The 25,767-nt window shown below is 51.2% G+C and overlaps 2 protein-coding genes across 2 annotated transcripts; one reads left to right on the top strand and one right to left on the bottom strand.

Moving 5' to 3' along the window:
- Positions 1-685: 685 nt before the first annotated feature.
- Positions 686-24,023, bottom strand: LOC149364582 (endothelin-converting enzyme 1-like). Its single transcript, XM_089568715.1, has 3 exons — positions 23,989-24,023; positions 22,684-23,206; positions 686-2,743 (listed from the first exon to the last, which is right to left on the bottom strand). Exons 1-3 carry the CDS (start codon positions 24,021-24,023, stop codon positions 686-688), a joined length of 2,616 nt encoding a protein of 871 aa, XP_089424841.1.
- LOC149364583 (uncharacterized) lies at positions 9,151-11,085 on the top strand. The gene is made up of 2 exons (XM_089567515.1): positions 9,151-10,778; positions 11,077-11,085. Exons 1-2 carry the CDS (start codon positions 9,207-9,209, stop codon positions 11,083-11,085), a joined length of 1,581 nt encoding a protein of 526 aa, XP_089423641.1. The 5' UTR covers positions 9,151-9,206.
- Positions 24,024-25,767: the final 1,744 nt, after the last annotated feature.

Genomic DNA, 25,767 nt, shown 5'->3' with positions numbered 1-25,767 from the left:
CACAAGCAAATAACAAAGTGGACGTATTGTTCAAAGTCGAAAGCCAAACATCAACACAACATCCTGCGCAACATCTGATCAGAGAAAGAAAACTTAGTGTTCCTCTCATTCCGGCTTGAAAATCAGCTACAGCATTTCGTCACAAGGTCAATGCATGAAAAAAGGTACAGAATAATGTACGGAGTGCATACAACATATTTAAACGGTCTCGTCAAGCATATTACGACAGTTAAACGCATGCCTGGCAGACAACCTTCTGCCATGAAAAAACACCCCCGATTCTGATTGCAGCGCAGTTTTTCTCCGTAGCCTTGCACTCGCAGCACGTGTAGGTTGTGTAAACTGAATGCGACGTATTCATTAAGCATTAGTCCAGAGATCGCCCTCTGGGAGCGACCTTGGTGAAATCAACGAGGGAACGCGATTAGGAAGCAATACTAGGAAGCTACGGCACCAGCATTTCACAAAGCGACCACCACGTCACCAGTCGCAAAGTTTTGTGAGACTGTCAAATCCTGACGTGTAGTGAAAAATGAGAACCAAATACTAGGCACAAAGAATTTCCAGCAGAGTATACACACATTATAGAAGACGATGGAGAAATGCACGAACACGACGTTACTTGGAAACACTGTCTGGTGACATTTTATAGCTGGAAAAACTTAGTGAATTAAGTTCGTCGTGGTTACTCAAAAAATCTACACTTCTCAAGAGGGTTCATTTTGGAGCCACTGGGGCAAGAAAATGCCTTGGCAAACTCGGGATGATTTCTCACAGCCTTGTTACAATCCACACTGTAGGGACCGGGCACATACCTTCGGCGGCAGGTCATAAAGCAGAGTGTGATGAAGAACACCTTCTCCTCTGTCAGGTGTTCCGCGATCCTGTAGCGGCGTCGGGCTTTCGTCAGCGCCTCCCGAAACGCATCGTAAGCAATTTCTAGGGCAGGAATCTCGGGAAAGATGCTGCCGTGGTTGCTTTGCGCGGCACACGAGTCGCGAACAGCAAACTGCATTGCCGACTGCGCTGACAGAATCGAATGCACGAAGGTACCATTCGGGTGCCATCTTAAGCCCGTTTTGTCCAAAGATTTCACAATTTCTAGCGCCATCAAGAAACCTATGCCTCCGTACAGCATGCCATTCGTACCGTTCCTGCTGTACAGAGGACTGACCAGCGACCCTATGGAAATTAGCACGCCGTTCAGAATGGCATCATAGGTCATGTATGGCTCTTTGGAACTGAGAGGCTGAGCATAGAGACTATGGTAAAGCGCTTTTTCTTTTGCTCTGCGAATGGCCTTACGAGACTGAATCCAGTAGGCTCCAAAGGAAGATTCCTCTTCCGGAAAGTCCTCATATACGCTTTCCAGCGAGTGCATATTCGGGAACATTTCCTCCGGCCACAGACGCTTTCGGATGGCAAGGATCTTTGACGCAGCCAGAAGTCTACTAGCAGCGTCCAGCCACTGGGACCTGTTGATGATTGTCGCCGCTGTGGAAATTAGACTGTCGAAGACGGCATCCACCAAACGTCTGTCGTAGCTGGTGATCCTTGAGGCGACGTACATTGCCGCAACAAGTGACGCGTACGGTACCTCAACGTTCGAGCCGCAGAATATAGGGCGAACGAGTTTCGCTATTTCAACGTCTCCGTGCACGGCGAGGGAAAATTTTGGGCTCGCCGCTGAGCTGTACAATTGCATGAACAGCCAGTACAAGTGCCGGAGCAGTTCGTGTTTGTCCTTATTGGCAAATAGGCTGCCAACGGCTCTCATGTAGGCAAGGTCAGTTATGAACACTTCAGTGGACATCGTTGGAAGCAATGGTAGATTTTTCTGGAGTGCTTTCAGCCAGGCGACAGCCGGAACTGATGGTATATAGTTCTCAATTTCGCCAAGGGTGAACAAAGCAGACTCCTTTGGAGACCATCCCAAGATTGTGTAAAGTTGTTGCAAAATGTCGCCCGTCATCGCAGCTGTCTGGTTGACGACTCTCTCGAGCATATCAGGCGTGGCTGTACCCCCGAAAGAGTGGAAGATTGCTGCCCAGGTTGAGATAAAGCCGCCAATTTCCTTGGAGTTGTGATGCAACTTAGTAAGAATGTGCAAGTAAGGACTAGGGGAAATGATCAGCCGCCATGCTTTCTGTCCAGGCAACGGAGCGATTGCGAGCGAGAACCAGAAGGACGCTTCGTAGTTGAAAGCCAGAGATACGACGATGTCCAAGGGGTTCACGTCTTGCGTCGCCGTGAAGGGTGTGGTCAGCCCAGACTCATTCATGAAACGCAGGAAGTCGCCCGTACTCTTGCCATACTGAAGGGCGGTGCCTATGCACGATGTGTACATGTTGAGAGGCTTTCGGCCGACGCGCAGAGTGGAAGCGCCGCTTTGGAGCGTCTGCCCCAGGGTATCGAACCAGTTGTAGATCGCTGCGTCCATGGCTGATGCGTACTGGTCCACTCGAATCCTCGGCGGTGACCAGGCAGAGCAGACGTGTTTTGTGAAGTCTTCGCAGGGGTCCACGTCGTTGTCAGTGAGGTAAGCGAGGTGCGAAGCGTGCTGAACACAGTCCGGGGTCAGGCACATTGGGTCGCCGTGCTCCTGCGGGCGCCGCTTGGATAAAAGCGGCAAAAGCGCGATGCCTACGACGCAGAACACGCAGATCAGGGCAATGACGACCACGGCTCGGGCCCACAGGGCGGGGTGTCTGGGGGCTGCGGCGGCGGAGTCGGGAGCAGGCACCTGGAACGACGGTAAGGGAACAGATTGTGCACCCTGTTATAAAAGTACGCCTTGGAAGGGTTCACAGCCATATATCTTCGTTTTTTTAAAATTTTATTTTTTTACGAAAAAAGAGCAAAATGCTGAGGCAGCATATGAGCATCGAGCGTTTGCAATATCGAAAGAATATTGGGTCATTAGCCACCTTCGCTACATCCGGTAGAAATTTTTCGTTATATTCGGATATCTACTTTTTTAATGTCAACGTATACAGCGCAAGAAGACAAATCGTTTCACACCACTTCGAATGTCCTTCGGCAATTAGTCTGGCCGCAATGCACGTTTGTAGTTTCAAAAAGTCAGGGGTGAGGAACCAAAGGTCGTCGGTGGGAATCCCTGTGATGGGCTACACTTATATTCGACCAGTAATCTTATGTTCCGTAACACGTTGAATCGTTTGATACCACTCCGTACATTCTACGTCACTTAGGTGGCCTACAATCTGTGTACCGATGGTACCTCCCACTGGTCCCACCTGAGTGTTTCATACTAACGCGACCTTGAGTAATGCGAGTACCATTAGGACTACTATTGCTAACGCTATAAATATTGTGGAGCCTATTTTCCAGGGTGTCGAACCGGAATTTTTTCGGGTTCGGTTCGGGTTCACGCCTTTCGGGTTCAGTTCTGGGTTCGGCTCCAGAGGACCATTCAGTTCCGGTTCGAACCGTCTCGAACCGGTTCAAACGGGTTCAAACGGGTTCAGGACAAAAAAAATTAGAACGCAGATGGGTTTCAGTCAGCCTGGCTATGCGTTTTCTTTTTTCTTGCACATCGCTATACAAAACGAAAAAATGGAAAGATTTGTTTATGAGAACATAAAACTGGGCCAATTGGCTAGGGTTCCCAAGCAGCAGCACGTGCAATTGGCCCAATATTGCAAATGGATGGTTTCACTCGAGTCCCTTGTAGGAACGACCTTTGCCAATACATTTCCAACATCGGGCCAATTAGCTGTGCTGCTGGGGTTCATGCTTAAGCAGCCCAGTAAACAGGACAAAAGGAAGTCTGTAGACGACACAGACGCTGACTAACAACTGGTTGTTACATTCTCGGAAAAGTGTATGAAGGCGCAGGACACAGGGAACAACCGCAAAAAAAAACAGAAGAACAAAGGTTAAAACTATAAAACAATACTGCGCATGCTCATCATACTGGAGTCATGACATATTTTTCAACGAAATTCGAAGACTATATTCCATAGTAGATGGCACTCCCCTATCTCCTGGACCGCACACAGTTGCCAAGAAAGCCTAAATCCTTATCTACGGAATTTGAAGGATGGTGAAGCAACACGCTCATCTGCTTCCTTCCTGATCATAAAGGCCTCCACCATCTCCCTGCAAATTGGATCAGGGTGATCAAACAGGAGACCTGTCTTTCAAAGTGGGGAAGCAATGAGCATTTGTTCGAACATCACAGATGGTTGAAATGTCGTATAACTTGGCTTTGTGTTGCAGCGAGTGCAACGATTGCTTCCCCCAGTAGATAAGACAAGTGTCCCGTTTAATAACCCTGTTTGCATTTTTAGGGAGTTGGTCGAGGCCAATGGGATCAGGAAGGAAGCAGATGAGTGTGTTGCTTCACCATCTATCAATTGGTAGAGAGAGGATGTGGTAGATGATCCTTTGCGATCACAAAAATGAACAAGGGAGGGGAAAACCTGAGGTTGCTTGAGCCAACGTTTCGACAAGGGGACTTGTCTTCGTCTGGGCAAAGCGTTCATCATTGGCAGGGATTAAATAGGGCCTTCGCTCCGAGGAGGAAGGCCCCGGGGGTGGGGAAGGAAAGTGGTGTGAGAGGGGATGCGTGTCAGGAAGGGGAGGGAGGTGAATCTTGATTCTATCAATTTGTCAGATAAGGAGTCAGGCTTTCTTGGCAACTGTGTGAGGTCCAGGAGATAGGGGAGTGCCGTCTACTACGGAAGATACTCTTCGAATTTCGTTGAAAAAGACGTCACGACTCGACTGTTATGTGCATGCTCAGTGTGGTTTTTAAGTTTAAACCTTTGTTCTGTTTTTTGGGTTGTTCCCTGTGTCCTGCGCCTTTATATACTTTTCCCAGAATAAAAGAACCAGTTGTTAGTTAGCGCTCGTGTCGTCTCCTGTCTTCCTTTTGTCGTGTTTACTGCGTTACTTGAGCATGAAAAAATTGTTTAATGATGTTCTCACTTTACCCATTTTATTTATTGTCCGCAGCAAAACGACGAATTTACGCCAAGGGCCGCAAAATCAAATGATCTCGAAATTAATAATCCACCTTATGAGGTGTAAGACGAAAATCCGAAAGATTTTGCATCTACAAGACCCTCCTGCTTGAGCTGTTTGGGGACCCCGTAGCGCGAGTAATAGGTCTCCCTTGAAGCTTTAGTCAGTTGGGACTTTCTCGTACGCAGTGTACTTACGGGGCGCCAAAATTGCTGGTTTTTGTATTTTTGGAATCAGCAGCCGAGCTCCCCAGCCATTGAGCCATTTTTTTTCTTTATTGCCCTACAGGCCCATCGTGAGGGGTTTTATTTAGAACTTGCTGTCTAAGGCAATGAGCGCCTACAAAAGTAAATGCTGTACTACCCACTGCGGTTGCTCAGTGGTTAGGGCGCTCGGTTACTTATTCGGTGTACCCGGGTTCGAACTCGGCCCCGGCGGCCACGTTTCGATGGAGGCGGAATGCAAAATGCACCGTGTGCTGCGCGATGTCAGTGCACGTTAAAGGGCAACTGCGCCACTTTTTGAGAATTTCGCGATACTCAAGGATTCAAATCTATACAAGCTGCAGGTAAAGCATGCCAAGGGTTTTTGCAATACCATTTAAAATAGTAACGTAATCGACGATTCAATTTTTCACTTTTCAAGGCAACGAAGGAGTGCAGGGAAGTTTTGTGTGACGTCATGGAATGTATGATTTCAATTTACCGCTGTCGTCAGCCACGCCCTGTCGTGCCTCATTGAACGCTGCCAAACAACATTCGGCGGGCTTTACCTTCGGTGGCGTTGGCTTTTTTCCTTCAAAGCAGGCGTTTATGCGTCGGAAAAGTACTGATACCTTCGATGACATCATCATGCGTCCCCCACATAGTGTTGTGCGCTGCGGAGAAGCTCGAAGGCAGTCGCAATTTTAATTGGTGATTACATCACCGTTTCAAATTCTAGGCCCAAAGGACTTCGCATGCTTTACCTGGAAGTTTCACACATTCGACCCTTTTAAGCTCGTCGATTTCTAAAACCTATGCAGTTGCCCTTTAAGGAACGCCAGCTGGTAGAAATTATTCCGGAGCCCACCCCTACTGCGCCTGTTTCTCTTTTTTCTTTCACTCCCACCTTCCTCCCTCTCTTACGGTGCGGTTCAGGTCTTCATCAAGAAGTGAGGCAGACTGCGCCATTTCCTTTCCACAAAAACCACCATCACTACACTGTTGGGTCCTCGCGCTAATATTTCGTCCATTTGCGCGAAATGATGCAAAGAAAAGGAAGGCATTCTCAATCGGTACTAAAATGACTACACACACCCAGTTTTAATGCGTGTTTTCTCCTTTCAAATGACGCCATGGTATTCGCTTATTGCCACTGAATAATTTAGAAAATAATTTTCTCCCATACTGTTTCGGTTTCATCAGCCGAATGTTGGCTGCGACGTGAGTTAAACATTAGGTCACGTGAGGCACGGGAAAACTAATACAAACGCTGAAACGTTGTTTTGACTCACTGTAGCACTTAAATCAGCCGACTTCAAGACGTATAATTACAACGAACGACGTATCAGCAGTTATATTGCCGTTCTATAGCACCTCACGCGACCTAATTTCCACTACACGTCACAGCCATCGTTATGTTGGTGAAACCGAAACAGGGTCAGGAAGAAATTCAAATATAAATTATTTATTACTTGTCGGTGAATACCATGCGGTGCTCCATGTATACCAACGTCTAAAGCCCGGGATACATGCGACGTTTTTTTCGACGGCATTCGCGCGGCAGGAAGCGTCGCGTCGACGCGACTCCCGGCTGGAGATACACGGAGCGTTGAAGCGGCGGCGCGCCGCCGCGTATCCTTCGACGCGAAAAAAAATGTGATCAACAAGTGGCGAATACCACTGAGCAAGGAGGTCTGTGAGAGCAGCGACGCTGACAAATCTGCGAATATCATGGAAGTGTTCACTTCGACGCCATTTTACGAATCTTAGCACGCGTGCATAAGTATCTATAAAGATTTGGATGCTCGAATGCATGCCGTCGCGTACCTTTGCACGCCCGCTCAGCCGCGTACACCAGCGGCTGCGGTTTTCTTGAACACATTCGCTTCAGGAAGGAAACGCAGGCCTTCCGGTCCAAGATTAGGCCATGTTCTCCAAAAAAAAAAAGCGACATTACATGTCTGATAAAGCGGCTATTTCAACTACAATAACATTTCCGTGCAAAAATCACAGCGTAGCTCGTCGGCCATGGCGGCCATGTTGGCGGCAGCCGGCAGATGCAACGATGTGCTGCAGCTGCTTTCGCAATCCGCTAGGCTTAATCAAGCTAAGCCTCTGCCAATTTTTCTCAATGCCGGGCGTCGAGTGCGCGCCGTAAGGCGATAATCGCCGACTTGCCGCGGTAAAAACGCTCCGTGTATCCCGGCCTTAACGCATCGTTTGAAAGAAGAAAGCACGCAAGCAAAATCTTGGTGTCTATAGTACCTGATTGAGTAAGAGCAGTCCTAACATTTTGATTACAGATTTACGCAAATATGTAAAAGGGGAGGAGTAATAACTCAAGATTTCACATAAACCTGACGTACAAGTGTTTAGAATTGGCGGTAGTACAATACAGAAGCGTCAATTAGGCTTCTTCCTATGCACCAGACCTCCTGTAAGTTTGCTGTCGCATATACTGGGTACCATTTTCGCACTTCCCAGCGCAGACAGCTACGGGTGGGTAAATCTATGTGATAGATCATCTCATTTTGTCGGAAAACAAGACGCATGCCGGGATGCAAAAAAAGTGGGGCCGAACCGGGTCCCGAACCGGTTCGGAACGGCTCCTTTGAATCGTTCCGGTTCGGGTTCAGTTCCAAGATGGCGAAAAAAATATGGGTTCGGTTCGGTTCCGGTTCCGGGCGAAAATTCGGGTTCGGTTCCGGTTTCGGGTTCGGGTTCAGTTCCGGTTCGACACCCTGCTATTTTCATCGGCGGTGCACCTCTTCCTGATCTTTGGTTTGGTTTTGAGCTGCTGTGTACCATCTTGGCACGTTCTGGTTGCAGGAGCAATGCCTCAAGCAACAGCGGCGCTGCTTCCCGGCTTCCTGCTTCGCAGCTGTTAGGAGAGGCGCCGCCCCCTGGAGGATCGCCGTCCCGGCACAGGGCTGCCCGCCGGCTGCCCGGGAGCCTCCCTGGATTAGTCCTGCTGGTTTCAGGCCCCCACCTTGCTGCCACCATGCCTTCTTCCGGTCCTGCTGGTCCGGAGTTCCGGGCGCCTCCACCCAAGGCGCACTGCTTCTCGTTCGCATTGAACGCGGACGCCACGGCCGACGACATTGTCGACGGCATTGAAAGCATCTTCGGCCCGAAAGGGCCCGAAAGCCTCCAGCATCAAGGAGGGCTAAAGTTTTCCATCGCCGTGTCCTCGGCTGCGGCGGCGCAAAAGCTCCTAGCGGAGGGATCGTTCCCTGTGAACGGGTCCTCTATCCCAGTGTCCTGCATGGGCCCCTCCATGGTCCACGTAACGGCATTCCGGGTGCCGCTGTTCGTCGGGGACGCGGCGCTGGTCTCGCCACTGAGCCCCTACGGCAAGGTGCTCGAGATCTGTCATCCGACGCTGAAGGGGCGATGCCACGTGAGCAACAGTCAGCGTCTCGTCAGGATGGAGATGAAGCAGGCGGTGCCTAACTTCATGTCTGTGCAGGGTCACCGCGTTATGTTCGACTGCAGGGGCGTCCGAAAGGTGTGCTCTCGCTGCGGCCAAGACGGACATGTCGGCGCGGCCTGCCGCACGCCGCGGTGCGCCCGCTGCGACGAGTTCGGGCACGAGAGGGCCGGATGCGACGCGGCGTGCCGACGCTGCTCCGGAGCCCATGCGACGGCTGATTGCCTGCGGCCGCGGTCCTACGCGGCGGCGGCAGCTTCCAGCGGCCCTCAAAAGAAGCCGGCATCGCCAGCGGCGCAACCGCCGCTGGATACCGTTCCTGCCCTGGCGAAGGTGCCTGTGGCATCTTCACGTGTGTTTCCGATGTGCGCGCACCTTTTATCGCCTTATCTGGCGATCCTTCATAGCTTCGAGCTATCGCTATGTACACGTGCTCCTTCCTATCTTCCGGCCACTGGGCTGTTATAGATACGTCCTACACTTTTGAATAAACGTTCATTTTTCTGGTTCTACTGGCTGTGTGGCTGCTTCCCTGGTTCGGCGTTCTGCGGGCACGCTATGGATATGCAACAGTGGCGACGAGGATGAACGCTGCCCATGCAGTGAAAGTCGACATTGAACAGGAACCCACAGAGAACCGAGAAACCAAGGCCAGCATGGCTCACCACCTTCCGGACTTCGAAGAAGGCAAAGATAAGTGGCAACCGTACCTTGTTAAAGTGGAAGCATACTTCGAAGCGAATGCGATTGAAGACGGGTCTAAGAAAAGAGCATTGCTGGTTGCCGCGTTAAATACGCATACGATTCAAGTGCTGGCAGGAAAGGTTGCCCTGCGCAAACCAAATGCGTTGACGTATGCAGAAGTCGTCGAAGTACTAAGTGAGCACTACAGTCCGAAGAGACACGAAATCACCGAAAGCTTCAAGTTCTTCAGTCGTTGTCAAGCGGAGGGAGAGCCGATTAAAGAATTCCTGGTAGAGATTCGCCGAATAGCTGACAATTGCAATTTTGGCAGTGCTTTGGATCGCATGCTACGAGATCGCATTGTGTGTGGTATACGGTCAAGTGCCCTACAGAAGCAGCTACTGGCAAAGCAGGATTTAACGCTTCAAGACGCTGAGACGATGGTCCTTGCAGCTGAGGCTGCGGATAGTGGCGTGGAACGCATGTTTAGACCGACAACGACACCCGGTACAACGACACCCGTGTTAAAAGTACGTGCGTATCAGACGGGAATTCGGCCAGATGAGAGGAGGGCTGCTGAGCATCAAGAATGCGCAAGGTGTGGTAGTACAAAACATAATGACGCAGGTTGCTCCTGGTCTAACGCCCGTTGTTACCGCTGTGGACGACGTGGTCACCTCGCAAGGAAATGTCGAAGCCACGGCGCTCGGGGACAATGCACGGCAAGGACGGCGCAAACTAACGCCCTTTCAGGGACGGAAACCCCAGTAGACGAGGAACACGATGCCGCCCACATTTGGACTGGTATATCAACGAAAAAACTGTCTGGAACCACCGATCCGCGAACATTTGCCTGGGGAGGCGTGCAGCTTAGCATGGAAGTCGATACTGGGTCGCCCGTTTGTGTCATTCCGCGTCAGCTGTACGATAAGCATCGCGAGCAATGGCCGAAACTCAAACCGTCCAGCCTGAATTTATCGTCCTACACAGGACGCCTTCCAATAGTTGGGGAGCTTGCGCTCCAGCTTTGCCATAAAGGGGCGACAGTAAAGTGTGCGCTGACCGTGTTGGACTGTGCGGGACCAAGCCTCTGTGGTCGTGATTTAATCCAGCAGCTGAACAGCGCAGGCGTTCCAGTGGTTCGGTTTGTCGAGGACTCCGTGTCAACAAAAGAAGCAAGCGAAGCCAGCGTGAACAACATATTCTATGACTACCACGACGTGTTCTCCGAGGAACTGGGGCTTATCAAGGGTCCTCCAGCCAGCTTGCACCTGAAGGAAGGCGCCGTACCCAAGTTTTGTAAGGCCAGACCCATTCCATACGCGTTACGCGAGCGAGTGTCACTTGAACTAGACCGCTTAGTTTCTCTGGGCGTACTGTCCCCGGTGGCACATTCTGAATGGGCAACGCCCATAGTCACAGTGCTTAAGAAAGACGGTGCAGTAAGAATCTGCGGCGATTTCAAGGCCACGGTAAATCCAGCGTGTGCAACAGAGCAATACCCATTGCCAATCATTGAGGATATGTTTGCCCAACTTCATGATGGGGACTATTTCAGCACTCTTGATTTACGGGATGCATACAGTCAAGTGGCTTTAGACGATAACGCGAAGAAAGTTTGCGTCATTAATACTCCAAAAGGGCTATTTTGCTACAATAGGCTTCCTTTCGGGATAGCCTCTGCACCCGCAATATTCCAAAGAAAAATGGATGAAGTTTTGGCTGGCCTTCCAGGAGCGCAGGCTTATCTTGACGATGTGCTCATTTCAGAGAGAGTGAGTGACAGCGGTGAGAGGCTCAAAAACGTCTTAGAGCGCTTCCGAGAGTGCGGTGTAAAGCCAAGGATCGATAAGTGCAAGTTGCGTAGCCCAGCGGTAACTTATCTTGGTCATCGCATCGATCGTGATGGGCTTCATACGACAGAGAAAAACCTTGACGCTATCATGCAGGCGCCGAGCCCCTGTAATGTCAGCGAGCTACGTGCGTTTTTGGGTATGGTTACGTTTTACGCGAGGTTTCTGCCGAACATGTCAACCACACTTGGTCCATTGTATCAGCTGCTTGAAAAAAATGCACGTTGGCAATGGAAACAGCCTCAAGAGCTCGCGTTTGAACGTGCCAAGGACAGCCTTAAAACAGCCAAGGTTCTCGTTCATTTCGACCCTTCGAAGGAACTTAAGCTTGAATGTGATGCATCTCCGTACGGTGTGGGAGCTGTCTTGTTTCACACGACTGGTAACATTCACAGGCCAATCGGGTTCCGCTCGCGAACATTGACCCAGGCGGAGCGCAAGTATTCACAGCTCGAGCGAGAGGCACTGGCTCTGGTATTCGGCGTCACGAAATTCCGTGACTACCTTCTAGGTCGGGAATTTACCTTGGTGACGGACCATCAGCCACTGCTCGGCCTGCTGAGATCAGACAAGCAAACGCCCACAATGGCCGCCGCACGGATACAACGGTGGGCGCTTCACCTGGGGGCCTACCGATACCGGCTACAGTACGCACCAGGACGACAGATGCTGAATGCGGATGCCCTGAGCCGACTTCCGCAGCGGTCTCCGGAATCTGGCGACGACGGTGAGCCGCCCGAATATGTGCTGTCGCTGAACCAGCTGAACAATGGCGCCGTAACAACGCGTGAGCTGAAGGCATTGACGTCTTCTGACCCTGTCGTGGTCGAGGTTAAACGGTACATACTACATGGGTGGCCCAGGAACACAAACGGAATGACCCGGGCTGTGCTGCCGTTTCTTGACCGTATACTAGAACTATCCGTAGCACATGAACTGGTGTACTGGGGTAATAGGGTCATAATACCGACCGAAGCTAGGGAGCGAGTGCTGCATATCCTACACGAAACGCACCAGGGTTCACCGGCAATGAAATCCGTCGCACGTTCGCTGTTCTGGTGGCCAGGCCTCGACAGAAACATTGAAGAGGTGTCTGCTCAGTGCCAGCACTGTGTGCAAAATCTGCCCATGACAGCCGCGGCCCCCGTCGTTAACTGGCCTGAAACAGGCGAAAGGTGGTCCCGTATTCACATTGACTACGCGGGTCCGATGTGCGGAAAAATGATACTCGTAGTAGTCGACGCACATACCAAGTGGCTCGAAGCACTGCCTTTGGCGCATGCTTCAACGCAGACTACATTTAGCGGTCTGCGTGACATTTTCAGCAAGTTTGGAATACCTCGCACAGTCGTTTCTGACAACGGTACCCAGTTTACCAGTGAAGACTTCGCGTCGTTCATGGCAAGCAACAACATTGTGCACCTTCGATGCGCTCCATACCATCCCCAGTCTAATGGTGCGGCGGAAAGGGCCGTGCGAACTGTGAAAAATGGCCTTCGAAAAATGAGTAAAGGGAACCTGGAAGAGAACCTAGCACGGTTGCTTTTTAACTACCGGAGGACTCCGCAAAAGTCGGGTAAATCCCCAGCAGAGCTGCTTTTGGGCTATCAAACACGCTCACGCTTGGACACATGTTTTCCTCCAGCCCTTGCGGGACCAAAAGAGAGCAACGATGACTGGCTGCCACTACCTGGAAGTGAGGTATATGCCCGCAATTACGGTACGGGGAGCAAGTGGACACCCGGCCATGTGAAGGCGACGTCTGGATCAAGAATGGTGACAGTGGAAACATGTGACGGAGTCGTCCAGCGGCACGTAGACCAGGCCCGCCCGCGGCAAGAAGCACCAGGGGTTACCCCGGCAGTAACTACAACCACCACACAACCTAGTGAGCCAGACGAAGCAATACAACTACAGCATCCAAAAACTGTGAGCCCGGATGAAGACACCAATGCGCGGCGCATCCCAAATGGCAACGATTCTCCACATTTTCCAGCACCAGATATTCCGGTGGCCCCGTTGAATACGGGTGTCGCCCAGCAAGCTCTAAGACGCTCGACAAGAGAACGCAAGCCAGTGCAACGCTTTCATTTCTGAGGAGGAAGGAATGTGGCATCTTCACGTGTGTTTCCGATGTGCGCGCACCTTTTATCGCCTTATCTGGCGATCCTTCATAGCTTCGAGCTATCGCTATGTACACGTGCTCCTTCCTATCTTCCGGCCACTCGGCTGCTTATAAATACGTCCTACACTTTTGAATAAACGTTCATTTTTCTGGTTCTGCTGGCTGTGCGGCTGCTTCCCTGGTTCGGCGTTCTGCGGGCACGCTATGGATATGCAACAGTGCCCCCTGTAGAGACCGCGCCACGCCAGGACGACGACACGCCGGCCACTCACGTGTCCGAAACCCCGGCCGGTTCCGAGCCTGCAGCTTCATCGCAGGAGCAGCCGGAGAGCGCCGCGGAAACAGCATCTACCGACTCGCTGACCTTCCTGCACCTCGGCGATCTCCCGCCGCTCTCCCTGACGAACTTGTCCGACTCGTCCTCCTCCGGCGAGGACGACTCTTCCACAACAGCGGCCGAGAGCGACGGAGCGCTCTCACGTGGCGCGACGCTCCGCCTCACCGGAGACGTCCCCTGCGAACAGCCCGGGGCGACCGACCAGCTGAGCGCCGCCGGCCCGTCTCGAGGTCCACGGCGCCGGCCACCACCAGAGGACGAGGACTGGAAGGCTCAGGACTCCGCCGACCGCAACCAGTCCACGACACCTGCCGACCACGCCTCGCGGGGTGCGGTAAGAGACGCCACCGACTCGCTGCCCTCCGTAGAACCCATGGACTTGGGCAGAGTTTCGGGGAAGCACGCCTTATCGCAGTCCGCGGACACGGACGGCTCGGCCGATCCGTCCCTCCCCAAAAATCTGGCGCGCGCGTGTGACTCCGCTACTGGCGGGTCCCCTCACACTTGTCGGTAGAATGTCGGCGTCCTGCTTCTTCATCATGGCGACGGTGCACCTCCTCTCTCTGAACGTTCAGGGATTTCGTTCACTGGATACGCAGAGGGAGGTGATGCACTTCGCTCGCGCGCAGGGGGTCGACATTCTCTTCCTTCAGGAATGTGACTTCCGGACCGCACGCGATGTCACGAACTTTAAGAATCGCTTCCTCGCGCCCGCACTCTTTTCACTCACCGACACAATGTCATGCGGTGTCGGTGTGGTGTTCATTAACAGTTCCCTCCGTTCAGGCGCACATTGTACGTATGGCGTTGACGGTCGCACGTTGGCCGTCGACTTCTCCCTTAACGGCAGACGGTTGAGGGCATTGGTAGTGTACGCGCCGGCACGACGAAGCGATTCTTCATTTTTCGAGTCGCTGGATTGTCTCATGCTGGAGTCGTACCCCACTTTCATAGTGGGCGACTTTATTTATTTATTTATTTATTTATTTATTTATTTATTTATTTATTTATTTATTTATTTATTTATTTATTTATTTATTTATTTATTTATTTATTTATTTATTTATTTATTTATTTATTTATTTATTGTACCCTCAGTGCCCGAAGGCATTACAGAGGGGAGTGGGAATACATAAAAATTCAGCCTAAACAGTAACAACAAGGAGAGAAAACAGAAATAAACCAGGAATACATACAAAGTGAAAACACAGGAAGGCAATGAGATTAGAATGCAGTGGGGATATATTGAAACAGTGTGTAGACAGTGAAAGGCAATTTTTATACAGTAATAAACGACACATACTCAGAAAGAAACATTAAGGACTTTACGAAATGCATTGGTATCAGAAATACCTGCGATGTCGTGGGGAAGATGATTCCAGCTGACACAAGTTCGGGGTATGAATGAGTCATGAAAACATTTGGTGTGACAAGATGGGATTCCAACTTTATGACGGTGATCAAAGCGTGCTGATATGTAACATGGTCTTGACAGTAACTTAGGATTGAGAAGGCTGTTGTGGTAAATTTTATGAAAAAGACACAATGAGGCTATTGATCTGCGGTGGGAAAGAAGTGGTAGGGACAAACTTGATTTCATGGCGGTTACACAGCTTGTTCGGTGATAATTAGAAAGAATGAAACGGCATGCGCGGTTCTGCACAGCTTCCAAATCTGAAACGAGTGAATCGATGCCAGGGCTCCAGACAGATGCAGCATATTCTAACTTGGACCGTACCAATGTTTTATAAAGTAATAATTTTAGTGAAGTAGATGAACGTGAGAAATTTCTGCGAAGGTACCCAAGCATGCGATCAGCGTTATTTATTATGTATTCAACGTGAGTTTTCCAGGACAGGTTACAAGAAACGTAAACACCCAGATATTTATAACATGACACGGTTTCGAGACACACGTTGTTAATGAGATAAGAAGAAGGGGCATTAGAGAGACGAGAAATGCGTACATGTTTACACTTATTAATGTTTATTTGCATGTTCCAAGTAAAACACCAGTCAAGAACCTTGTTAATATCGGATTGAAGACAAGAGACATCATTACCACCTTTAATTTAGCGGTAAAAAACACAATCATCGGCAAAAAGATTAATTGAAGAAGAAATGTTAGCCGGTAAGTCATTTATATAGATGAGAAAAAGGAGGGGCCCAAGAACTGACCCCTGAGGCACGCCGGAACGGACAGGCAAAGAATGAGAGTTTATATTGTTCGCTGTTACGAATTGTGGACGGTTAGAAAGAAAGCATTGTAGCCATGCAAGGACATTAGGGTCTATGTTAAGATTGCTTAATTTAAAAAACAGAAGCTCATGTGAAACAGTGTGAAACGCTTTCGAGAAGTCCAAAAATATGCAGTCTGCCTGAGACCCGTGGTCAAGGATGCAATGAAGGTCATGTTTGAAACATATTAGCTGAGTTTCGCATGAAAAAGACTTACGAAAACCATGCTGGGCAATGCTGAAAAAGGAGTTAGATTCTAAAAAAAGAGATGAGATGAGAATATATGACGTGTTCCATGATCTTGCACGGAATACTAGTGAGCGATATAGGTCTAAAGTTATCAGGAGAATGTTTACTTCCGGACTTATGCAGTGGAATCACCTTCCCAATTTTCCAATCATTGGGAATACAACCTGTAGCAAGAGACTGTTCAAACAATTTAGTAAGAATTATGGAACAATAGAACTTTGTATTAATTAAAAACTTCGAATTAATGTTGTCAACACCGCAGGAAGAGGAAACCTTAAGATTTTCTATGATGCACTGGATGCCTGACGCGTCGAATATAACTGGATCCATAGGAAGAGCATCAAAAACAGGGCACACGCGATGAACAAGAGAAACATTGGTAGAAAATGCCGCAGCGAATATATTGTTTAGAACAGAAGCACATTTAATTATGTCCTCGACCCCTCACGCGATGTAAGCGGCCCAGGTCAGGGTCGGGCTTACGCCAGCGCACGCTCCCTACGGGACGTATGCACGCAGTTCCGACTGTCCGACGCATGGGTCTCCTTGCATGGCGACAACTTCTGGGCCACGTGGGAGAGAGGGAGGTCGGTCAGTAGGCTCGATAAGTTTTTGTTCCCGCCCGTCCTCGCGCGATATGTGGCTTCGTGCGAAGTACTCGAGTGTCCCCGGGGCACTCCGCGCATATCCGACCATCGACCGCTGTCGATAGTGCTGTACTTAGGCGGGTGCGCCCCACGAGTAGACTTCTGGCGAATGGACGCCAGCCTACTGACAGATTGGTCGAGTGTCACATCATTGCAGCGTGCGCTGGGTGCTCCGGGCGTGCACGCTAACGCATCAGTGCCGTGGGACGAGCGGAAGGGCGAGTGGCGTACGCTCCTTATCGCGGAAGGCCGTTTGTGAAGAGCGCGCATCACTCGCGAACTCAATGAGACGCTGGCTCGGATCCGCATAGTTAAGAGAGGCGCGCCGCTAACGTTTGCTATGCGCGATTACTACAACTTACTGAAGGCTCGCTACGAGACGCTGTTGCGGCAGTCGTCGCGCGTTGCCAGCCGGGCCCTCGTTCAGGGCAGGCCTATAGCCGACCCATCGGTCTTGCGGCAGGTTCGCGCTGGCGCCCTCGAGGAGGATGCGTCCGCATTCATTGCGGAAATCGCGCTGCCCAACGGTGCCACGAGTAGCAGCGCCACGGACATCCGCGACGTCCTCACACGCCACGTGTCCGAGCTGTTCGCCTCTAGTGTTGACCGGTCGGGCGACCTCGCGTTCCACGACGCACTCCGCGGTTTCTGCCAGGGTCTCCCCGTAGTTGAGGACGCGCTCTCGCAGCAGCTCTGCGCACCGGTGACGCGAGATGAGCTCCGCGCCACAGTAGCAAAAATGAATGCTGCCTCGGCCCACGTACCTGACGGTATCCCCGTCAGTTTTTACGCAAAGCTTTACGACGTCTTAGAGGGTTCTCTGCTCGATATGATCAACAGCTTTCTGATGGACGGAGCCCGACCAGCGTCTTTCAGTGAGAGCCGAGTCGCGCTCATTCTGACGCCCGGCGGGTGCCCATCTGACCCGCAGGCGTGGCGTCCGATCACTCTGCTCAATGCAGACTACAAGATCGAAGCGTCACTGCTGGCGAACAGGTTGAGCTCGATTCTGCCCTCGGTGGTCAGCCCTGCGCAAACGTGTAGCGTGCCGGGCCGTTCGGTGTTTTCCGCTCTCGCATTTTCTCGTGACTCGTTCACGTTCTCCTCGAGAGCGGGGATCTCGGGCTGTTTTGTCTCGCTTGACCACTCTAAAGCTTTTGACCGTATCGAGCACCGGTACCTGCTAGGTGCTCTCGGGGCTTTCGCCTTTCCATCGGCTTTCATAGCGAGAGTCGGGCTCCTTTACTCGGGGCTTACGGCCCGCCTGACAGTCAACGGATCGATCAGCGCTCCTTTTTGTGTCTCTATAGGGATTAGGCAGGGCTGCCCCTTGTCGCCCATGTTTTTTGTTTTGTGCCTAGACCCACTCCTGCGTCGCATCGCCGGGAGCCCGTCTGCGCGGCTTCCCACTGCCAGTCCACGGCCAGGTTAAGGTCGCGGCATACGCCGACGAGGTGTCCCTGTTCCTGCGGGACGAGGACAGCTACGTAGCGTTTTTACGGCTGTTTGAAGTGTACAGCGAGCTGTCCGGCGCCCTGCTGAACAGGGACAAGAGTATAGCGTTGCGCTTTTTCGCGTTCTCCGCAGACCTGTTGGGCGACGTACAGTGAGTTTCGGCCGTGAAAGTTCTGTGGGTTTATTTCCTCGCGTCTGGTGAGCCGGCTCGCAAGACGTGGACTCGCCTTAGAGAGACCGCCGAGAAACGGTTGAGAGTGGCGGCGCGATTCCGCCTCTCCCTCGCGGAGCGCGCATTTATCATCCGCGCGTCGGTGTGCGCCCCACTGTACTATGTGGCTCGCGTTGCCCACCTAGCCCGCACCTTCACGCGCCGTTTGGCCACTTTATGTGGCTCGTTCTTCTGGGCAGTAAAGACGGAGTCTGTAGCGCGCGCGCTCCTCCGGCTTCCCACTAACATGGGGGGATTCAGCCTTCCCCACTTGCCCACGATATGCAATGTGCTCGCTTTGCGGGCCACCAATGACCTGGCTAACCAGGCCGGCTACCCGGGTAGGCGGCTACTGGCTTACCTACTCGGCACGTCGCGCTCCCTTTTTTTTTCTCTGAGCAGAGTGTTGGCCCGACAGCCTTGCAGCAGCCTCGGTTTTACCAGAGAGCCTGCCAGACGCTCAGGTCCCTCACCGCAGCACTGCCAGAGGTAGAGTTATTTTCAACTCCCGCCTCTCGGATATGCGAACTCCTGGCCATCAAAGAAGCCCCACAGGAGAAATTGGCGATAAGCAGAGAGGTGCGATGGCGGGACCTGACGTCTTCATCTCTTCCCGCAGACGTGCGAGACTTCGGCTGGCTGCGGGGCTGGCGGGCCCTGCCTACGGCAGATCGCCTGGCGGCTTGGGGCGTGCCCCCCTCCTCCCGATGTCCACAGTGCGGACTTGTAGAGACCTTGCCACACGCGATTTTTGAGTGTTCGGTAGCTAGGACATTTTGGGTCCTTATGTCGCGAATGTTCGGGGCGACCCTTGGCCCCATTTCAAGGTTCCGCGACCCTTTTGTGCGTATGCTTCTTTGTGCCGGGGCGGTGGCGCCAGAGAGGTGCAGCGGCTCTACAAGGACGGCTGCAGAGGGCCATGTACCCCATGCTGCGGCGGGTGCGTGCGCGCATGTTCGCCCAGGCGTGCGTGGACCTCGTGTCGCTGGAGGAGCACCAGTTCCTTCGGCGCTGGTCTACCCGCTTCATCGTCGTAGGCAGGGGCCATGTTACGGTGCCGCCCCTGCCATATTAAGTGTGGCGCGTGTGTGGCGCGCGTGTGTGGTTCGCGTGTGTGGTGCGCGTTTTTCGTGCGCATTTTTCGTGCGCGTTGTTCGTGCGCGGGTTTTTGTGCGCGGGTTTTTGTGCGCGGTTTTCAACCCGGCGCGCTTCCTCCGCGTATGGACCCACTAGAACTTTCTTGGACACTTTTTGTTTTTTGGACACTTACGTTCGCTGTGAGATGTGTGCATAGGGCGACATCAGTTGCCGCAAGGTATATTTGTTTTTCTAGAGGGACGGATGTCCCTTTTTGATCGTGAGTCCAAATAAACTTCTCCTATGTGTGGAGCCTATTAGCCACTGCTGCTACGCAAAGCTTTCCCGGCACGCCACTGTAGATTTATGGCAGGGAAATGCAATGTCTATTAAGAACGCCTTCGAGAAATCCGCAATCTTTTTTTATAAAAGGAATTGGCGCAGTATCTGTCTCACATATCTCGGTGGACACCCGAGCCGTGCCATAAGTGAAGGGATAACGGAGGGAGTGAGAGATCAAAGGAATAATTAAGCACCACAGGGAAGGCTCCGGAATAATTTCGACCACCTGGGAATCTTTAACGTGCTCTGAGATCGCACAGCACACGAGCGCCTTTTTGCGTTTCGTCCCGGCTATTAAAACGGAGCCGCAATGGTCGGGCTCGAACCGGAGCACTCCGGATCAGTAGCTGAGCGCCCTAACCACTGAACCACTGCGGCGGGCATGAACTAAGTCGGAAGGCTTAGTGCCACAAGTTTTTTTTTTGTTATAGGTGTCACAAGTGCCCTCTACAGGGGCTATCTCGAAAACCATGTAGGCTGGAGCTTTTTCCTGGACTACGTTCATTCCCACTGATCTGATTCTCACAGTAGGTGAAGGCCGAAAGGGAACATTAGGGTGGCATCCGCTAATTTGGTGAAGGATTGTATCTCGCTGGTCATACAGTTAGTTTAGCTTCGTTGCACCTCGACTAGCGTAATCTCACGCGGGATTTTTTTTCTTTTAGCTTTTCTTCTACACTGGACCCAATTGATCCATCGATTTGGTTTTTCAGAAATATGTAGAGTGCAACCAATGCCTACATGTGGCCGTCCACGAGTACAGAAGATGATTATAGTTTACTAGAGCTTTAGAAAATCCGGAAGCTCGACGTTCCGAAAGGATACTGCATTCGAAGCGCGGTCCACACGTACAGCCCGATGTGGCTTCAGATCCGCGGCCAACCTTGCTGCCGACCGTGCATCTGCGGAGGCGCACAGCCTTGCGCTTAAACGTTTCTGGTATCCAGAGAGCACTGGTCCCGCACAAGCATCGTCGTCCTTACACGTATACAACTGCTTTACGCTGCCTCCGATGCGCGTGAAAGGGAAGTGCTCGTCGTGAGTGGCAGACTCTCTCAGTTATTATGCTGTGCGAAAAGTGAGAGAACTGTATATTAGGCTCTTGTAAATTTCAGGTGGTACAAGCTACACATATTCTTCAGCCCTAGAGCAATTAAGCTCTGGAACGATATTCCTGACAACATAATCTCTTTCAATGATCATGGAGAGTTTAAAGAAACATCTATGTATGCATTAATCGCCCAAGTATTGTTCGAAATGCACCACAGTTTCATTTGCTTTTAACTTTGTTTTTTTGTGTACCACTACTTTGGTTGCCCCTGGCTACCTCTTTTTCGCATATTCGCGTTTCGCTCTATTTTTATCGTTTGTTTTTGGGTTTAATGTAATTTTGGTTTGGTTTATTACGGTTTAATGTTCCAACGCGACTCAGGCTATTAGGGACGCCGTAGTGATGGGCTCCGGATATTTCGACTACCTGGAGTTCTTTAACGTGCACTGACATCGCACAGTACACGGGCCTCTAGGATTTCGCCGCCATCTAAATTCAGCCGCCACGGTTGGGATCGAACTCGCGTGTTTCGGACCAGCAGCCGAGCGTCGTAACCACTGAGCCACCACGGGGGGGTCTTTTAATGAAATCTGAACTTCGTTTTGTGTCAGCTTCGTGTTGCCTTGTACCGCGTTTGTTGTGCAGGTATTATAGTTTATTATTTCTGCATATTCCTTTATTTGATAAGCCCGGCCCCCCTCCTCACCCAAGCTCTTCTTCGGAGCTTATGAGGTATAAATAAATAAATAAATAAGTAAATAAATAAATAAATAAATAAATTTTAGTGAATTACAATGAACGCGCCTGAACTATTATGAATGCGCCTCAGGTAGCCTCGATGCCAGACGAAGAAGTTGACGACGAAGTGTGCCGGCGCGCGGCTCCAGATCTCTGGCTGTGTAGACTGACTGTGATGTTGCTGCCTTCCGCTCAGCTGTTTGGTTGAACTGTATCGCTGAGTTCACCAGTACGCGAACCCCCTTTCAAAATAAATAAATATTGCGAAAAAATTGAAGGGGACGCTTAAGCTCCGCCTTGAGGGAGTGTCGCGATAGTGTAATGGGTTAACTCTCATTGATGCAGAAGGTCATCCTCTGCTTTACGTCCACAAATTCCCGGGAGTCCTCATACTCCTCCTGGCGTAGCGGTGCGCCACTGCCCTGCGATGGCAGGTGCTTGCTGCCAGCGGTGCGGTTTGTGCGGCCCCGGTTGCTCTTCCCGATGCGACCAATGATTAATTTAACGGCCACCTGCCACGGTGGGCTGTTTGCTGACTATCCTGCGGCCAGGTTCTGATGACGCAGCAAGGTCACGTGACCTAGGTGGCCCACCTGCCACCCATAGGTTCCTCTCTGGGGACCATCTACAGAGGTTTGCTCGTGATTTTTGGCTCACAGCGCCGACAACGGCGACGCCAACTACTTCGACACCGGATTTTCCGGAGAACGAGGCGTATAGCCTATCATGTTAAAAAAACAAAAACATTATTTTATATTACGCTAATGGTCTGCTGCAGTTTCCACGGCAGTCACGAGCAGCCACAACCGTATATTCTAGGACTCGCGTTCGTCGTGTTCATGAATGTTCCGGTGGCATCCAGCGCGTCATATAAGTCTACTGCAAACACTCGACAGCACGGAAGCGTTGGATACGCTTTAAATCTTCCACGCTCTTGTGAAGCCCCCATAACCCTAAAAGCTGCGTGATGTATCCCGATATAGGTCTAAGAGTGACTGTGTTTCGCCTTGTGAGGAAGAATGACTCCCGGAATCGGCAAAGCTTTCGTCACTCACGATGTTTTTCAGGCCTTCTGCGAGGGGTAAGGCACTTATAGGCTCCTCCGGTCGCATGATGCCACTGATGATGTGGCGTTGGCTCCCCGCGGCAGTCTCTGTCGTCACGGTAGTCGTAGGCGCACCCATCTGCGGCAGGTTCTCGGTAGGGGCTTCCGATTTCACCTTAGCCCCCGCTTTCGGAGCTGCTGTAGCAGGCTCAGCCACTGCCTGCTCGTCTTGTGGCTGCGGTGCACTGGCGGACTGTTGGACAGACGCGAGTAGACGTGTACCACCGATGGAATCGGACGCTCGTTGCTGGTGTCGTGACGCCATGCCGTGAGACCCATCGTTGGTCTTGATCAGCGCAGTGACAACCTCAGTAGCGTCTACGGCTGTCCCAGGGTTTCTAGGGTTTAGAGACTGCGTAGGAGTGCACGCCGCTAAGAGGTCGGACATCATGGCGAGGGAAGCGTCGACGACTGACGAGGCGCTCACTCTTTCCCCTTGAGCTATCGGCTGAGCGCCGCCACCCCAGAGGATACTACGGCGTTCACCAGGAGGAGCCGCAACAACTTCAGCTCCCGGTCTCGAAACCGAACCTGAGTCCGGTACGTCCAGAGATAAGGGGTATTTCTCGGGTGCATCTGTACCGCCCCGTTGTGTCGTGTGGCCTCCGGAGTCTCTTTTCTTGCGCCCGGGCCACATGCTCCGGGACAATAAACTGCGGACAAGGCTGGTTCTCGGTGCCGGCGGCATCTTTGTGGTCGACTTCGATGGCCCGGCAGTGGCATTTTCGCCTACGGGATATTGTGCCGTAAACCTGGGCAGCACCGACGAAGGCTTAGTAGATGCCCGTGAGGTGGAGCTCGAAGCGCTGCTGTCGGACTTTGACGAGTGTTTGCCTCGGTCTCTCCTTCTCCTCTTCGCCTTTTTCGAGGCCTCCCTCTCATCCGCGGTGTCCTTCACAACGGGTGGTACGTTGCTGTAAACAAAACCCAGATAGAATAAGTGTTCTCGAGGATTATAGTTTGCGTTAAGAGCTGATAATTTATGTAGCAGTAGTACTGCGTTTTTGTTTTTGCGGTATATGTGTCCTTTAAGAAACCACAGCCTGGGTCCCAAAGCGTTAACAAGAGAACGCTGACACGAATGCAAGAATCTGGAACTTCGTTAATAATTGCTGTACGGGATGGAGGGCCGCCTTCGCACGATGGTACGCCTCAGGTCTCCAGAACCACAGTTCAAGGAATGCGTTGCTCAGGATACTTTCCCACACAAATATTTCCAAGACACCTTGCTCACGGGGCAAATAAATATCCTCACCTGTATTCGGGCAGCTTGTTCTGGTCTTCAGCCATCGCCAGATTTTTTTCTTCTTGGGCTCACGTGCAGGAGATTCTTCTTCTTCTTGTTCGTCGTCCATCTTGTTCGCTTTTTTTTCTGCTTCGCCGCTGGGCGTGATTTTAAAATCACCAAGACGACTGACTTCTACCGTAAGCCTAAATTAAATTATCCTATACTCTGCCTCCGTTTTCGGGAGTTACCGTACCTTCTAATCGAACGCACGCTATTCAGGGAGAAGATCGAACAGTTGTTCACCTAAGCACTTCCGAATCTTCAGTATGATTTTCGTGACCATAGCAGCATTAAGGAGAGTACAAGTAATAAACCTAGAAAATCAAGGTTGCTTCATGCAACAATTGGTTTACTCACAATAGGTCATTAAACACGACGTGTGGCGTCTTCTTAAAACTATACCGTCGGAGTTATGTCAGCGCAACAACACAACTACACATTCTTAATTTATTACAAAAATGAACGTTTGCTTAGCCAGCGCCTAAAACATCAACGCTTCATCTAAAACGCCGGAGGTTTGCGAGATCTTGCTGGCCTTCAACGTTCTCGTCGCTATAACATTACTAGAATCGACCATCTGTGATTCACAAGCTCCATTATGGAAAGTAAAAAGGAATGTGATCATATTTTCGTTTTGTTCGTACTTTTATCCGTAGACAGTACGCAAGTTATTTTATGATCCAGTAGGGGCTTAAAAGTCGGGCCATCTTTGTTCGGACAAGCCATACAAATGCAATAGGCGTAGTTAGTTGTGGACAGAACAACCTGAACCAAGACGAAGGACAAAGAAGCAACACAAGCGTATGCTGCTGGTGGTGTGTTCCTACGTGTTGCGGAGTTAGTGGACAGTGAAAATATCCTCAGTCACTGTCAAATCGGTTTCCGTCGAAAATGTTCCATATGGAATGCCCATGTTGACCTCGAGAGTCGAATTTTCCTTGCGCGGCGTCAAAAAATGCATGCTGCTTTGGTTACATTAGATGTAGCCAAAGCTTACGACAGTGTGGAAAACACCATATTATTGCAAAGACTGCAGACTCTGCAGTTTCCACGCTACTTAATTGCTTGGATTTCGGCGTTCCTATACTTCGTCTCACAAGATGTTTGCAGCACTACGCAAGGTAGAGCTCTCTCGTCCAATCAGGGCCGCAGAAACGCAGAAAATAGTCCCTCGAATGTTTGATGAGTGTATCACTATTAATCAAAACAATAAGCATTGCAACTAAAAACATGATTTGGACAGGTGTATTTAAATGGTAGGGAGTGTTTCAATCACTGGTGAAATTACCAGACAAAGCCCGTACGGACACAGCTCTGCGGAGGCCTGCTGCGAGGTAGTGATGCGTCGCCACTTTCCAACATGGCGTCGGTCGAGTCTATTGTGTCTCCTGTGTGCTCTACACCGACAGTGCGCTGTTTCCCCAAGCAGGCGAAGCAGGTGGCTTTAAATGTTCTTGAAGCGCTTCGCGTCGAGTGCGGGGGCAGTTGGAGTACAAATGCGCTCATCAAGAGGACGGCAAAACTCACGCAGGTGAGCGAGCGAACGCTTTACAAGTGGACAACGGAGACGTTGAACGCGGGCCGAGTGTTGTCACCGAAGAAGCGTTCTGGCGGAAGAGGCCGCGAGCGGACGAAGAAGCTGGACGATTTTGACCTGAGCGTGTTGCGAAGGGTGGTACACACCTTTTTCCAGAGAGGGGAAATTCCAACTATCGCGAAGGTGGTTGCGCATTTCGAAGAGGACGA

This window comes from Amblyomma mixtum, chromosome 2 (assembly GCF_055824585.1).
Source record: "Amblyomma mixtum isolate Tamu chromosome 2, ASM5582458v1, whole genome shotgun sequence".
In the NCBI taxonomy this organism is placed as follows: domain Eukaryota; kingdom Metazoa; phylum Arthropoda; class Arachnida; order Ixodida; family Ixodidae; genus Amblyomma; species Amblyomma mixtum.
This window is presented reverse-complemented; position numbering and strand designations above follow the sequence as displayed.

Excerpts from the sequence above, each read along its gene's own strand:
- LOC149364583 (XM_089567515.1), top strand. The coding sequence starts at position 9,207 with ATGAACGCTGCCCATGCAGTGAAAGTCGACATTGAACAGGAACCCACA.
- LOC149364582 (XM_089568715.1), bottom strand. The coding sequence starts at position 24,023 with ATGGCTGAAGACCAGAACAAGCTGCCCGAATACAG. Across the intron at positions 23,207-23,988 it reads AACAAGCTGCCCGAATACAG|TATCCTCTGGGGTGGCGGCG; the intron begins GTGAGGATATTT and ends TGAACGCCGTAG. Across the intron at positions 2,744-22,683 it reads CAGAAGGCCTGAAAAACATC|GTGCCTGCTCCCGACTCCGC; the intron begins GTGAGTGACGAA and ends CCGTCGTTCCAG.